This window comes from Kockovaella imperatae (assembly GCF_002102565.1).
Source record: "Kockovaella imperatae strain NRRL Y-17943 chromosome Unknown BD324scaffold_3, whole genome shotgun sequence".
NCBI classification, from domain to species: domain Eukaryota; kingdom Fungi; phylum Basidiomycota; class Tremellomycetes; order Tremellales; family Cuniculitremaceae; genus Kockovaella; species Kockovaella imperatae.
Genome location: NW_019028943.1, coordinates 927297 through 941176, shown reverse-complemented (window position 1 = coordinate 941176; position 13880 = coordinate 927297). Strand labels below are relative to the sequence as shown.

Here is a 13880-nt window from a genome sequence, read left to right as displayed (position 1 = left end):
AGAGGGAGGACGAGAATGAGGGACAGAGGAGTTGACAGCAGTGTCAAAAGCAGGGGGGGGGAAAGGATTTCGTCACATGTAGGTCGTTAATCATTGCAAAAGGCGCAGGGGCCCAGGGGTTCTTGATTGTCCATGCTTGTTCTTCCCCTTTCACGCCAATACGCTCGCCAAGTCTGATTCTGAGTTCAAAACTCCCGACTTTAGCTTCTTGCCCTTGACGAAATCCAGTCCTTCTCCGGCATACGTGACATTGGGAGTCACCTCAATCTCGACTCCATCGGGGACCTCTGCACCAGCAGCGATCAACCATCGTTTCTGTTGAGCCAGGATATCTCTGCGTGACGTCTCTGGGCAATCGGCCTTAGAACCTGGGGCGTTCTTCAACGGAGAGAATTCTTCCGCTCGAAGGACCTCCAACGCGCAGAGGGATCTGGTATAGGGGAAGACGTCAAAGACGAACATTTCCAGCTTCATGCCATTGGGCGAGTCTGGCTTGATAGGCGCTCCAGTGTCGAGATCAATGGTAGGGATCTTTTTCCTCGCAATGTGGAATGGCATCTTTGCTTCCATAGCTTCGACGGTCTCCAGGAATGAAGTGGTCCAGAAATGACTGACAATGTTGGCCGCCCAGAACGCCAGATTGCCATCGTCGGTCCTCATGGCTGCTTTCTCCTTGCTCAGTTCAGAGTATTCGACGACGGCATACGCATCGCCCTTTTTCGCCAAGACGCCGACGGACTCTGTGGGCTCGAGTTTGCGTACCACTTTCGCTCCGGCAGCGGCATGTCGAGCGATGCATGCGCCAATGAAGACTGGATCGGCTACCTTGACGAGGCAGTTGTCGACGCAGTATGCGTGAATGTATTGAATGTTGTTGTCCTTGATGTCGGAGAGGACGGTGCGGCTAGAGTGAGGGGAGTACGGTCGACGAAGAGCGGCGTAGAGACCGCCATTGCCATCGGGAGCCACGGCGACAGACGATTTGGAGGAGAGGAGGAGCTTGCCGTCGTCAGAAAGAGCGGGAAGGGTGCCTTTTTATTGTCAGTGATATCCCATCTTTCTGCATGCTCACCTTGCTCAAAGAAGATGACATTGTCTCTGCTCAGACCGAAAAAGTTGCGCTTTTCGAAAAAGTCTACGGTGGCCTCTCGCGTCGGACCACTGGTCATGACATACCACTTGATCTTGACGCTTCCGACGGGTTTGCCACATTCCTTCTCGGCGACGGATTGAAGTCGTCTAATTCGAGTCGCTTGAATCTCGAACAGACTCATTCCGGATGGCAATGAAATGTCGTACATTCCCTTGGGAAGGGCGGAACCTAATCGGGTACCCTGACCTCCAGCCATGAGCAGAACGGCGACTTGATTGTCAGCGACTGCCTGCAGACCGATTCCTCGCCATCTGCTGGCTTCGGCGGGGCTGTCGATGATACTGGCCACTGCAGCTTGGGGAAGCGGTTGAGCTTCGTCGAGGGGGGATGAACCGGTCGGTGAAGGTGATCTCGAGCGACCAATCATGTTGCCACCTACAGCCAAGGTATCGTCAAGAGGGATGGTATGCGTAGGAGGTGTGATGGCTTGGTCGGCCGCAACGGCATTGCGATAAATCCGATTGACTCGGTTGATATCGATGCTTCCAAGTTGAGTCAAGAGAGCAGCTTGCTCAGGCGGCGAAAGGGAATCGTAGAAGTGGAAGACGTGTTCTTGCCCTGCGGAGGTGTAGAGGGCTCGAAGGTGTGAGGCTGCCTTGTCTAGATCAGCGAATCCGTTAGGCGTACCGTAGGGTTTCTGCTTGATACCGAGGCCATTGGCGGCGGGAGTCAGAACGGCGGATGTCATGGTGGATGATGTCTTGGTTGTGGTTGTTGATCGAAGGGACTTATGTAGAAACGGGATGAGTGAAGCACGCGATGAAAGGAGCAGTCAAAGAAGGGCTGGCTGGCTTGAGCTGTGCTTCTTTAGAAGTCGATCTATGACAAGGGATCACACTCGATAAAAGGATGTATTCTATTCCTGGTGGGTCAACACACCAAAAAAAAAAGAGAGCAGAGAGAGAGAGAGAGGAGAAACGTTTTGTTGATTTTGAAAAGAAGCGGGAAAAGGTCGACTTGACTCACTGTAGATGGATGTGGGATGGAGATGTATAGAGGCTACAGACGATGGTGATATGTCAAAAGAGGAGGAGGACGAGGGGGATGATGATGATGATGATAATGAGGTTGTTCTACCGGGAACAGTGCGTTTTTGTGATGGTAGGCGTGTCGACGGAGAGGCGGAGAAAATAAAGGAGGCTAATCCGAGTTTCGTCTCTCGTTGTGAGACCCAGCCGGGGGGAGGAGGGGGGCGCGGAAGAGGGAGTGAGATCGGGTGTTTGACTGTGGAGTCTAGGAGTCTGTTGGATACAATGAGAGAGTTGTTGGTGCTGGTGCTGGTGGTGGTGGTGATGATGGTCAAGAGTCGATGATCTCAATCTGCTGTCCAAGCCAGTTGAAGAAAGAGTGAACACCCAAGAGCTGTGTACTTTCTTCTTGCCAAGGTCACTCAAATGCGGGTCAAAGCGTAAAAGTTTGGGGGGGGGGGGTAAAGGGGGTTATTACATTTATTACATCAATAAGGGTGACAAATCCTAATGGCATTACCATTTTAGACGTTAAATTCATAAACCGCCATGACGTCGAAACGGGGGCGAAGGGGCAGAGAAGGGGGGTCCCAACTGAGCATGCCGGAAGCAGTCACGCGTGGCGCGTCATCACAGCATTCACAGCAACCCCATCGGCCCTTTACCATCTTGGATTAATGATCATTAGGATTCGGCTCATTATAGGCAGTCGATTAGAAACGATAGCTAATGACCCATCAAGTTGCGTCGGACAGGAATAATTTTGAGTCCGAGAGCTGCCAGTGACCCATACATAGACAACGGACGCTGTCAAGCAGTGCGGATCTTCAGCGACATCACATTCCACTCCACTCCAGCAAGACTCACTATGCCATCTGTCTCACCATGGACCATCCTCTTGTCCCTCCCTATCCTCCTTCGACTCCTCAAAACCCGGCCCCTGCCTTCAAGGGAGACGATCATCCGTCCATCGGAGGAGAGGGTCGTATTGTTAGGTGCAAGTAGTGGGATAGGTAGAGATCTGGCACTGGTCTACGCTGGACGAGGTGCGAGGATGTGCGTATACATATGAAAAAGAAGAGAGGGGAAAAATTATCATTTGATTTTGGCCAAGACCGCTGATGACGACCATACGCTAGATGCCTCGTGGCGAGACGAAGGGACGCACTTGAATCGGTCAAGAAGGAATGTTTGGCTTTGGGCGCAGCGGAAGATAGAGTATTGGTTATCGTCGGGGATCTGACCAGTACAGAGGACGTCATAAGGATAAGAGAAGAGGTTGTCAAGGGTGAGAGTACACTATCTGAGCAGCTCAAGCAGCAGAGCGCTCATCAAGGGAATTTGATCCGCTCAGCGTGGAAGGGTCTTGACACATTACATATTCTCGCTGGAGTGCCCTCCACCTCTACGCTCTTGGATATCGCAGGCGTACCTTTGTCTTCATCATCCACTTCGTCGCATGGTAAAAGGGCGTTCCAGTCTGATGGTCCGACGAAAGAGGGCTTGGACAGGCTGGCAGAAGATGCAAGGGTGTCCGTGGAGGTGAATTACATAGGTACGACTTTGGCCCTCGCGGCGTTTGTGAGTCGCCTGTCACTTGGGCTCTTCACAACAGTCTCCCACTCACTCGCCTCCAGCTTCCTACACTGGCTTCGTCCTCTCGATCGCCTGCGATGCATCACCTGTCAAGTGTTGGCGCTATGATCCCCGCGCCACGTCGAGCCGTCTACGCATCGACCAAGGCGGCTGCGTTGATGTTGGTCGAAACGTGTAGAGTCGAATGCGAGGGATCGGGTGTCAGATTCTTGTGTAGGTCATACTGGTCGTCAGCGGTGAACCGAAGCTTATCCTTCATTCAGCTATACTGCCGGGAACGATTGATAACGATTTCCGGACGAAATCTGCTGTATCGGGCTCGAAGGGGAATTGCGAGGTCCAGCAAGGGATCAAACACGATTGGGAAAAGCTATTGCTCGACCCGAAGAAAGGTGAGCGGCGGGAAAAAGGCATCTCGAGTCAGCCTATTGACAACCCTTCCACCAGTGGTCGAGACTATCCTATATCACTTGTCTCTGAACCCATCGCCGTTCCCACTGATACCCATCTGGCCATTATCCCTTGTCCCTTCCCTCAGAGTGCCACCGAAACCCCTCGTGTTCCTACCGTGGCAGTACAGGATGGCATTCGTACTAATGAGGGATACGGTGCTGGGATGGCTGTATCTCGAGCCGAGTGCAAGGCGAAAGTATGGTCTGCCGGCGTAAGGGGAAAACACACACCATATGAGAGAGATCATGTACGAATCAATGCATAGAGTTCGAGCTGGAGGCCCACAGGAGACGGATGTAGCGTGTCCATGTAAACGATCCGAAGTGTATAAGAGGTGTTCGAGTGTGGAACGAACGTGATGGAAGAAAAGCGTCGATATACAACCATTACATGACTGCGAGCGTTTTAGCTTGATCTCTGCCAGCGCAGTCGACCACAGACTCACTGGAGCAACAGCCTGACTCTTCAGGTGGAGCATATGGGTCTTCTCCTTTACCAGGTGCACCCCAGACGGACGGCAACTGATAGGCGTCAGTACGCACTTGATGACCAACAGAGCATACATACCATTGGATCTTTCTTGCTTCGAGCGTATTGAATAAGACTTGTGATCATCCGTCAGACCTCGACTCGGACTAGCAGGGGAGGGGCCAATCTCGTCTTTGTGGTGAGACCCCAAAAACTCACCTCAGACTCGCCTCACTGACTCTCGCTCTCGGTCTCGCCAAGTCCTCACGGAGTCTCTGATTATGTTCCGTCAGTCGACGGAGCTTGAGCTCCGCCATGGTTTGTTTATGAGGTCGGGAGGGGAACATTGTCGGACTAGGGAGATGGCAAGAGGGTTGAGAATGTATCGAGATGAGGGAGGAGAATGCGTGTCGTGAAAGAGAGAGAATGTCCTCAAGCGATGAATGACTACCTCCCTGATGGCTCGAACAGGTCAATTCGAGTAGATGTCGACAGTTCGCTAGAGGCCCCGTGCGAGTTTTTTTCACTTGAACTTTCTGTTAGGTGGACTGCGGGGTCCGAGTCAGGAATGATGGCGCAAGTGTGGTATGATGTGTAGACGCGTACCGATCCGAGTGAGAGGTTCGACGTGCTTTGCGGTCGGCGCTCTACCAGCCTGACTTTCGATTCAAGACTATACACAAGACCAAATTCTTTCTGCCCCCCGTTCTTCACGACTCAATTGGGAGCGGGTGACATATCTTTCCCAAAAGATTGATGGACTGGCACACGCTTATTGTTCTTGTAAGAAGGAGTAGGCCTGAATGTGGCGAATTCGGGTGAATCATGGCTTCTGGTGATAAGGGCTGCTCGCACCTTCTGAGAGATGATAGCACACCGAGGACCAAAAGATGGAAGGAGCGAATGCTCAGCCCCTTCAGCTTCTCACAACGCTTTGCCTATCAGTGCTTTGTGTGATCCGAGTCGGAGCTGATAGCGCTGCGTCCTCCAATATCATCACGATTCAGCGTCCAGTGAGCTCTGGATGGGATTCGTAAATCACGCCACACGACAGTGTCCTCACGCTCAAGGCATCCTCCACAGCCCTCCTGCTGCTGCTGACGCTGCTGATGCTGCTGCGATCCGGGGCTGATTCCACCGACCACTCAGTCTCCCCCCCCTTCTGTGGCTGTGTCGCCCCGCCGCCCTGCGGTGATTTCCGGGTGGCGAACGGAATCAAATAAAAATCGTCAATTGACTGATATTTGATGACGATCATTCACCGAGTGATTTTCCACATGACTTGTACAGCTCCAGCGCAGATATATAAATACATACCTTGCAGGACTTTACCACCAACCCATACAAGACACTCACACACGAGCTCAATCAACCATCATCATGAGTAAACCATATCCAGAGGTGAGTATCCCCGCTTCTCAATCCTCAGTGGATCGTGCTGACGTTCTGCGATCTCACTGCCTCGTTTGCCTCATGTTGCCATCATTCGACTGCGACTTCTGTGTTCAATCGCTTGACGCCCTGCCCACGTCAACTACTTCATTCCTTTCTTACCGCCACCTCTGATCGCTTCTCGTGTCGCGTTGAATGACTAGTCCAATCAGAATGGTCAACAGATGTACCAAGCCTCCGATGGCAAGTGGTAGTGAGTGGTTCCTCTCACTCACTCTCTCTCGCTCTCTTTTGCTCCATCGCATCCACCTGGGAACTGTACTGATACCTATCGTCCTTTCAGCCCGACCGCACAGATGCCTCAGAACTGGCAACAGAACCAAGGCCAGAGCGAGAACAGAGGATACTAGTGAGAATACCTCCATTCATCGCCATTCCAGTAACCCATGACGCTAAACCATCGTGCTTCCTTTTCCTAGCAATCAACAACAACCTATGGGTTACGGAGGTCCACAAGGATTCGGTCAACAAACTTACGGTCAACCAGCTTATGGTCAACAAGCTTATGGCAGTGGTCAACCAGTCTACGTACAGTCTAGACCGGGGTACGGAGGAGGAGGAGCAGGCGCAGCGGCGGGCGGTGGATGTCTAGGTGAGTGAGACCATGGTATGGTGGCGAGCCACGTTTCAAGGGAAATCAGACGAGGAATCTGTTGAGCTGATTTACCGATGGGGCTACAGCTGCCCTATGTGCTGGATTACTGTGTTTCGATCTGGGAGCCTGCCTATTCTAGATAAACAGGTGAAGGAAGAATAATAGTGGAGTAGATAATCTTTTCTTGTAGGTTCGTTGTATGCACGACACATGTGGACATCAATCAATCTCGCAAAAGTGACGATAAACAGGAAAAATGGTACGTACGCTACACAATGACAAGTGGGTACAGAAAAAAGCGCACACGAACCACCCATTCCAGTCCACTCTCACTCTCACTCGAAAGGCGAGGCGACCCTCGATTTAAGCTCCGATCTGGTCAATCCACCCCTAACGTCCTTGGGCAGATCCACCACTTCGACATAACTCTTCGGGAACATGCCTTCTTTGCCTCCTCCTGAAGTCACCTTGATACCTTTCCACCACTCTCCATTCCCAACCTTGTCCTTGAGGATGATCACATCTCCCTTGACGAATCCCAAATCACCACTTTGCTGAGCTTTGAACTCGTACAGCGCTACGGCTCTCGCGTACCCATCATTCGCCTCGCCTAGACCAGCTTTCAGTCCAAGGTTAGGTTTAGGGGGCGCGGACGTTGACGTCCGATGAGTACTACTAGGTCCGTTGAACGGATCCGGTTCCGGAGTGTCATTGTTGAAATAATCATCAAATGGTCTCCGTTCGATACTGTCGGAGCCGAATGGTCCACCATCGGATACATGTGTAGCTGTAGGACGCGAATTTCGGCCTGGTTTGGTGGAGGTTGGTACGGGCGGAGAACCGAATTTGGCGAATCGAGATTCAGTCTCGTGAGGGATATACTCATCCTCCGCTATGTTGTTGAATGCAGGCGGCTTCGAATTACTTCGAGATCGAGTGCCTGACGAAGTCCCATTCCTGCTTCCATTGCCCACACTCAGGGCCCCGAAAGAGCTGGTCAAGCGCTCTTCGACGAACCGAGCATCATTCCGGCGTGTAGTGTCGCCTCTTGCCGTTGTTCCTCCGTTGCTTGAAAGCGTGCCTTTTCCCCAATCACCAGCATCGTCCTCACCTATCGGGGCTGCATTGGAGCTGCTCCGTGATCGTCCTCCATAGCCTACAGGTCCATCCGAGTCCCAGGTCAATCCGGCGTTATAAGACTCGCTCGATGGTGGCAGACCCTGACGCTTCGGGGAATTTGATCCGCTTCCAAAACCGATCAACGAGCTGGCTCGTTTCGCCAGACCAGGTCGCGGGCTCGAACGGTCGTTCGGTTCGTATCCATTAAGGGAACCAGGACCAGGGTCAGGATTCTTCCGAAGGATTGAACTCGCTCGACTGCGATTAGGCGGAGTGGAGGGTGTATTCCCCAGACCACCTCTCCCATCTCCAAAGGCGTATCCACTGGCGTTGCTCCCACTACGGTCCCGATTCGCGACAACTTTTGGCGGTGTCGACCAAGGCTCATCATCATCGTCATCCTCCTCGTCTTCCCACTTTGATCTGGAAGCTGGGTTCCTCAGATCATCAAACTCCCCTCGTTTGCCTTGTCTGTGACCTGTGACTCTGCCGATCTCTTCCATCAAGACATTTGCCCATGGTGGAGCATCGAATTGACCGGTCAGAATTTGAGTGACGCTGACGTTGCCACCGTATGCCAGTCGATTGGCATCTTGGCGTTCTACGATCACAGATCCTTCGACGGATACACCTCCAAATAGACCCTTGGTCTTGGAGTAAGAGTACATGGCGGCCATGTTGCCCTTCGAGTTCACGGCGCCTGATCCTTCGGCGTTTCGACCTAGCGGACCGACAGCGACGGAAAGATTGCCGCCGAGGGTGAGAGATCCAGCAGACATAAAAGTAGTGACGGCTGCTCGGTTCTGCGAGCGGTGTCAGTGGCATTCCAGCGTAGGGGAATGAAGCTCACATTAAGGATGATGAGAAAATCGGTGACTCTGCTCGTGTCAGCTGACTCGCAAGCTGATGAGGAAGGGAAAACTAACTCTGCACCTAGCTGTCCTCCAAACCCAAATCCTCCCAGACCGATAGCACTTGGCGGTGACCAACCTGTGGGCGATTTCTTCAGCATAAGATTCGCCAGCAAGCTTCGCCTACTCGCCTCCATCGCTCGTCCTGGCAATCACGATCCCTGATCCCGCTCTCGCCGAAATGACAAACCCAGCCTTGACCACGGTGAAGATGGCGAATCCAGCCGCTCGTTCAAGGATACCTCTGGGAATGATCTGGGGGGAAAAGACTTATGAGCGAGAACTTTCATCTCAACCCTGGTTGGTGTCCTTGCCTGCCGGCCTGCCTGCCTCACCTTGTCAAGATCCACATCTTTCCCACTTGTGAAGCTTCTCACTGGATGACGGTCGATCAGATTTCGCTCGCTCGCTCGCTCGCTCGCTCGCTACATCCTACTTACATATCTTTGCCGCCTTTCTCGTCTCGTCTTGTAATCTCACTGGAGAAAGAAGTCTAAAATTAGCAAGGTTGCCGAGGAGAAGAGCAATAATATAATGAAAACGTTTCAGGATTGGGAACAGGTGATCGGACTTGCCTGGGATTGGAGAATTGAAGCCCATGCTGCTCGACGCCTGATGGATGTCGATCTCCAGATGAGCTCCTCGACGCCAAGATGTAGGTATAAGTGTATGGTGGAACCTCAACCGTTTTTTTTTCTTGAGCCTGCGTGCGGTATATGACAAAGACGTAATGACTACTTACTAGCTGCTGAGGCTCAGCGCGCAATTTTTCAAAAGGAGCGGTGTGGGATGGGATGCGCGGTCTGGAATAGGCTGCCTGCTAGACCGAGGACACGCTGACTACGCAAGCAGTGCCTAGAGTGACTTGACAGAACTGTGACGAGTGTCAGAGAGAGGCAAAGCCCGCGTCGCTCGTATAGAGCAAGAGAATAGTAATACGGTAACAACAATGGTGTCTCAACGGTGGAGCGATCCTACTCAAAAGGCAGGAAAATGGTGATTATTCTGAAACGAAGGGTTCGGTCAAGTTCAATATACAAGTGTTGATCCAATGAAGGTCGCCTCCATGATGGGTCACAATGGTGCTTCTGGCGTGATTAGATTGTCCATGTCAATGCATGATATCATACCCCTTTCCTACCGTGAGGGCCTCTTGAGCATCCATATGGTGCCGACCATGCCTAAAGTCATTCCAGTGACCATTCCGCCCAGACCTGCCGCATACCAACCGGCATAGGACCAATCTATCAATCTCCTCCTTCTGTTCTTCTCCTCTCTCAGTCCCACATCGGAAGGCCTGACAACTCTGTCTCCTTCCCATCCATGATCCAATACTGCTTTCCTTACCGTTTCATCCCTCAACTTTGCCATGGACTCGAGCCCCCACGCATCGCAAATCCCTATCATCCACTGCATTCTCCGTCTTCCAATGCTCCCACCTACACCTTGTGCTCTGACTCTCAGATCCCCTCTGAGCAGACCTACCCCTTCTATGGCTTCTTCAAGATTCTCAGGTAATGCTCGATCCACTATATCTCTGACCATGGCTCCGATTTTAGGTCCAGAGCCGCCCGTGGAAACCATGATTTGAAGTGGACCTCGTCGAAGTTGAGCACCAAAGTAAAAATCACAGGAGGGTGGAATGTCCGCGACGTTCACCGGGACACGATGCTCCCGACAAAGATCACAGATCTGTCTGGAAATCTCAACTTCATCAATGGCAGTGAGGACCATGGCGAAATCCTGGACGTGAATGTCATCGTTTACAGGGTCAAACGACCTGGAATGCCAAGTGATATCGTGGGGGTTGGTCGATAGCCGTTCGGATATGTCTGGGTGAAGTGGAGGAGGGGATACGAGCGTCACACGAGCTCCAGCCTCGAGCAAGAAGAAAAGTCTCCCAGCCGCCACGACTCCACCTCCTATGAGTAGGACCGGGCGATCTTCTAAACGATAGGCGATCATGAGGGAAGCTCCCTTCTGAATCGGAGGGAGCTGAGATAGACCCGGTCAGCACCGAGTATCAATCCTGAGACTCACCTTGCTGCTCGATGCTTCGGCCGACGACATTGCACACTTCACCACTACTGTCTTCTGTCAGCGTTGTATACGGTCTGGTAAAAAGAACAAATAGCGATCGACCGGATATTGATCTATTATTGAGCCAAGCCTTTTCCGAAATGCGTCGAGTCGGAAATATTCTACTGTCTTGTGTTCAAGATTCTGTTATCTTTCATTCATACTGCATAGCGAGTGCAACATGGGGTATAACCTCGCGGTGCTAGGTGATATATGCTCTGTACTATCCCTTTCTGATAGGACTGACAGCATTCAGGATGCGGGACCATGGGCATCGCCATCCTCTCTGGCGTTCTATCCTCTCTGGAATCCCGCATAAGATCATTCCCCAATGGATCAGCTCAACAAGGCCTCGAACCGCCCAGTGGAATCTCTACACCGACTGCCAATCAATTCCTCGAAGCACCTGATGAGGCTCTACCTTCAAACTTTATAGCTACCGTTGGACGTATAGAAACGGGACGAAAATTGAGAAAGGTTTTCGATTCCATGGGAGGTCTAGGTGGGAATGTTGAGATTAGAGCCGGAGAAGGCAACGTCAGCGCAGTCAAAGACTCGGATGTCATCTTGGTCTGGTGGGTGGTCGCTTATCTGTATACCATCATCATCATCATCAAATGCGGACATGCTGAATCATCGTTCTAGCTCCAAACCTCAGATCGCTCGTGTCATCTTATCTGAACCGGGCATCGCAGAAGCTCTCCAAGGGAAACTTGTCGTGTCCATCTGCGCAGGTGTCACCATAGCTCAATTACAATCTTGGGTCCCTCAAAGTGTCACAGTCGTCAGGGCCATGCCAAATACGCCATGCAAGGTGAGCCTCCCACACGCAAATCCCCTTCAGCTGAAGACTCTCTCTACACGTGCAGATCCGAGAAGGAATGACAGTCGTCACTCCGCTGTCATCGGCAACTCATCGATCTATCCTTTTGGCCATCTTCACCTCGTGTGGACGCTGTCGATTCCTCGATGAGAAGCACTTTGACGCCTGTACGGCTCTAGCGGGGAGTGGACCAGCATTCTCCGCGCTGGTCCTCGAGGCAATGACAGACGGTGGAGTCATGATGGGTTTACCGCGTCCAGAGGCTTTGGAGCTGGCAGCGCAGAGTAAGTGAGAGGGCAAACAGACCCCATGCTCAAGTGAAACCAGCTATGCAGGGAACAGGGAGGATGGCACTGTATGCTGGATTACATCCTGCTCAACTCAAAGATAGCGTGACGAGTGAGTAGCATAACCAAAGAGTCGTCGCTCACGTCCAGCCCCGGGAGGATGCACCATCGCTGGTCTACTGACACTGGAGGACGGGCGAGTCAGATCAACGATGGCACGAGCTATTCAAGTGGCTACGAACCAGTGGGTGGCGCACGTCGTACGGATTGCTGACTTGCAGTGCCTCTGGCCTGGGACAGGACAAGAAATAGTCTAATATAGATGCATAGAGGTACAACATGCCGCTTGATGACTATTGGATGAGTCTCGCATCAGAACCCCGATACAGCTGATTATCGTATATATACTGGATAACGCTATTCGGCAAAAGGTACCTAGATTGTCAGATGCGATACGCACAGAAAACTCACTTTATGCTCATGCCCCTGCGCACGAACAATCGAACTTTGGTGGACGAAATGTCATTGTAGATCAGCTGCTTGATGACAATGACGTTGCGCCTAGAGAGTCAGCTCAAGCGCTCGCGTGACTGATCTCACCGATGAGAATACAGTATATCATGAGAAAGCAAAAAAGCCCAAACGTCTGATCCGGCCCGCTCCACGATGAGGCACCCAAATCGTCCCAAGATGATGTGTAACTGTATATCAGCATATCTCGTACCTCGCTCCACCTACGTCTGGTTCACTCCAGACTCCGGGTTCACCGAAACTCTCGATCAAATCGCCTCCTGCCAACAGCATGACCTTGTATCGTCTCTTTTTCCCATCACTCATCGTCACACCTCCACTTCGAGCATTGAGCTCTTCGTCAAAGTGCTCAAGGACCACAGCTGTACGTTGATATTCTGGTTGACCGGCCTCCCACGGATCCACCATGAGCCATGTGGACGTATGTTCGACTGCCAATTCACACATTCGAACCCGGTCCTGCGCTGCTGCCAGTCCAGCTTTCTTGTACTTCGAAGAGCTGACGAGTGAGTGTGACTTATTTTGGTGGAACACCTACACTGGCGAGTAATAACCACCCATAATCTCAAAGGTCTGTGATTCGACAATCTCATCCTTGGCCATTTCGAACATTCTCAAGTGAAGATATGTGGGAGGGGAGAAAGAGCCACATGCGACTTTAGGAAAACGTCAGCGAGTCATCTTTAGATACTGCCTACCGATGACCAGTGGTATCTTTGTCTCATCTGCCGTATCAGCTTGTACTATCAGCCCCTTAGACTCACCCTTCATAGTCTTCCTTAATCTGTGCCTTGGAAAACGATATTTCCCAGCCTCGGTATCTTCCCCTTTCATGTATTCAGCCGTGGTGAATGCCGCTTGCGGTGCACTCTCGTCCAGATCCGCCTCTCCATCGTTCAAACCCGTCAACGGGTCGTACGTATCGGTCCTCGGCAATCCATCATCTCCTCCACCAGGAGCTTCAGTCGACATTTTCAATTTGGCCAGACTCGCTGCTGCTGCCGCAGAGTCCATGCCTTCCCCAGCCGTCGTAGGTGAAGAAGGAGCCGTGAATTCAGATAAAGGAGGAGAGTCACGCCCTTGGAGATCTCTCAACGGGGGTGTTGGATGTCGCTCGTTCACCAGATTGCTGTACATTGCGTGTCGGGTGGTGTTATCTGGTGAAGGGGGATTACCGAAAATATAACCTGACATCAGACGTCTGCTACGTGATGTCGATAATGCTTCATCGGAAGGATCAGTGGGTATACGAGAATGAGCGCCGGTCATTCCATTCTGTCGTTGAGCGACGGAAGGCACATCAAACCCTCTCGTCGGTATCGGCATAGCCGGGGGAGTCGCCGAGCTTGAAGATTGGCCGTGCTGTCCCATGGGTGGAGAAACGGAAGACCGAGCGGAAGAAACCACGGCATCTAGGGATAGATGTTCAGGTGAGGGGATGGGGA

General features: G+C 51.9%; 8 protein-coding genes across 8 annotated transcripts; 3 read left to right on the top strand and 5 right to left on the bottom strand.

Moving 5' to 3' along the window:
- Positions 1-150: 150 nt before the first annotated feature.
- On the bottom strand, positions 151-1841 carry BD324DRAFT_577319 (putative UDP-N-acetylglucosamine diphosphorylase; the record flags this gene model as incomplete). Its single annotated transcript, XM_022013251.1, has 2 exons — positions 151-1031; positions 1073-1841. 2 exons carry the CDS (start codon positions 1839-1841, stop codon positions 151-153), a joined length of 1650 nt encoding a protein of 549 aa, XP_021873064.1.
- Positions 1842-2575: 734 nt separating this feature from the next.
- BD324DRAFT_618829 (hypothetical protein) lies at positions 2576-4415 on the top strand. Its single transcript, XM_022015085.1, has 6 exons — positions 2576-3177; positions 3261-3409; positions 3476-3702; positions 3759-3930; positions 3981-4109; positions 4165-4415. The coding sequence occupies exons 1-6, from the start codon at positions 2990-2992 to the stop codon at positions 4383-4385; spliced, it is 1086 nt and encodes a 361-aa protein (XP_021873063.1). The 5' UTR covers positions 2576-2989; the 3' UTR covers positions 4386-4415.
- Positions 4416-4619: 204 nt separating this feature from the next.
- On the bottom strand, positions 4620-4976 carry BD324DRAFT_567239 (G-protein gamma subunit; the record flags this gene model as incomplete). Its single annotated transcript, XM_022013041.1, has 3 exons — positions 4620-4691; positions 4738-4774; positions 4858-4976. Coding segments are annotated over 3 exons (228 nt in total), but the record flags the coding sequence as incomplete, so codon positions are not given.
- Positions 4977-5901: 925 nt separating this feature from the next.
- On the top strand, positions 5902-6968 carry BD324DRAFT_316277 (hypothetical protein). Its single transcript, XM_022012467.1, has 7 exons — positions 5902-6039; positions 6243-6283; positions 6374-6439; positions 6510-6529; positions 6578-6682; positions 6772-6832; positions 6924-6968. Exons 1-6 carry the CDS (start codon positions 6019-6021, stop codon positions 6822-6824), a joined length of 306 nt encoding a protein of 101 aa, XP_021873061.1. The 5' UTR covers positions 5902-6018; the 3' UTR covers positions 6825-6832; positions 6924-6968.
- On the bottom strand, positions 6738-9602 carry BD324DRAFT_316328 (hypothetical protein). Its single transcript, XM_022012468.1, has 8 exons — positions 9458-9602; positions 9291-9394; positions 9156-9194; positions 9051-9091; positions 8847-8970; positions 8731-8794; positions 8655-8682; positions 6738-8607 (listed from the first exon to the last, which is right to left on the bottom strand). Exons 2-8 carry the CDS (start codon positions 9313-9315, stop codon positions 7021-7023), a joined length of 1908 nt encoding a protein of 635 aa, XP_021873060.1. The 5' UTR covers positions 9316-9394; positions 9458-9602; the 3' UTR covers positions 6738-7020.
- A 216-nt stretch (positions 9603-9818) lies between these two features.
- On the bottom strand, positions 9819-10831 carry BD324DRAFT_618794 (putative NAD(P)-binding-domain-containing protein). The gene is made up of 2 exons (XM_022015084.1): positions 10756-10831; positions 9819-10710 (listed from the first exon to the last, which is right to left on the bottom strand). Exons 1-2 carry the CDS (start codon positions 10783-10785, stop codon positions 9853-9855), a joined length of 888 nt encoding a protein of 295 aa, XP_021873059.1. The 5' UTR covers positions 10786-10831; the 3' UTR covers positions 9819-9852.
- Positions 10832-10904: 73 nt separating this feature from the next.
- BD324DRAFT_618793 (pyrroline-5-carboxylate reductase dimerization-domain-containing protein) lies at positions 10905-12396 on the top strand. The gene is made up of 7 exons (XM_022015083.1): positions 10905-11000; positions 11051-11369; positions 11440-11608; positions 11664-11901; positions 11945-12016; positions 12055-12148; positions 12186-12396. The coding sequence occupies exons 1-7, from the start codon at positions 10976-10978 to the stop codon at positions 12214-12216; spliced, it is 948 nt and encodes a 315-aa protein (XP_021873058.1). The 5' UTR covers positions 10905-10975; the 3' UTR covers positions 12217-12396.
- On the bottom strand, positions 12258-13704 carry BD324DRAFT_577253 (hypothetical protein; the record flags this gene model as incomplete). The annotated part of the gene is made up of 7 exons (XM_022013246.1): positions 12258-12339; positions 12376-12465; positions 12505-12605; positions 12643-12934; positions 12974-13091; positions 13134-13160; positions 13200-13704. 7 exons carry the CDS (start codon positions 13702-13704, stop codon positions 12258-12260), a joined length of 1215 nt encoding a protein of 404 aa, XP_021873057.1.
- Positions 13705-13880: the final 176 nt, after the last annotated feature.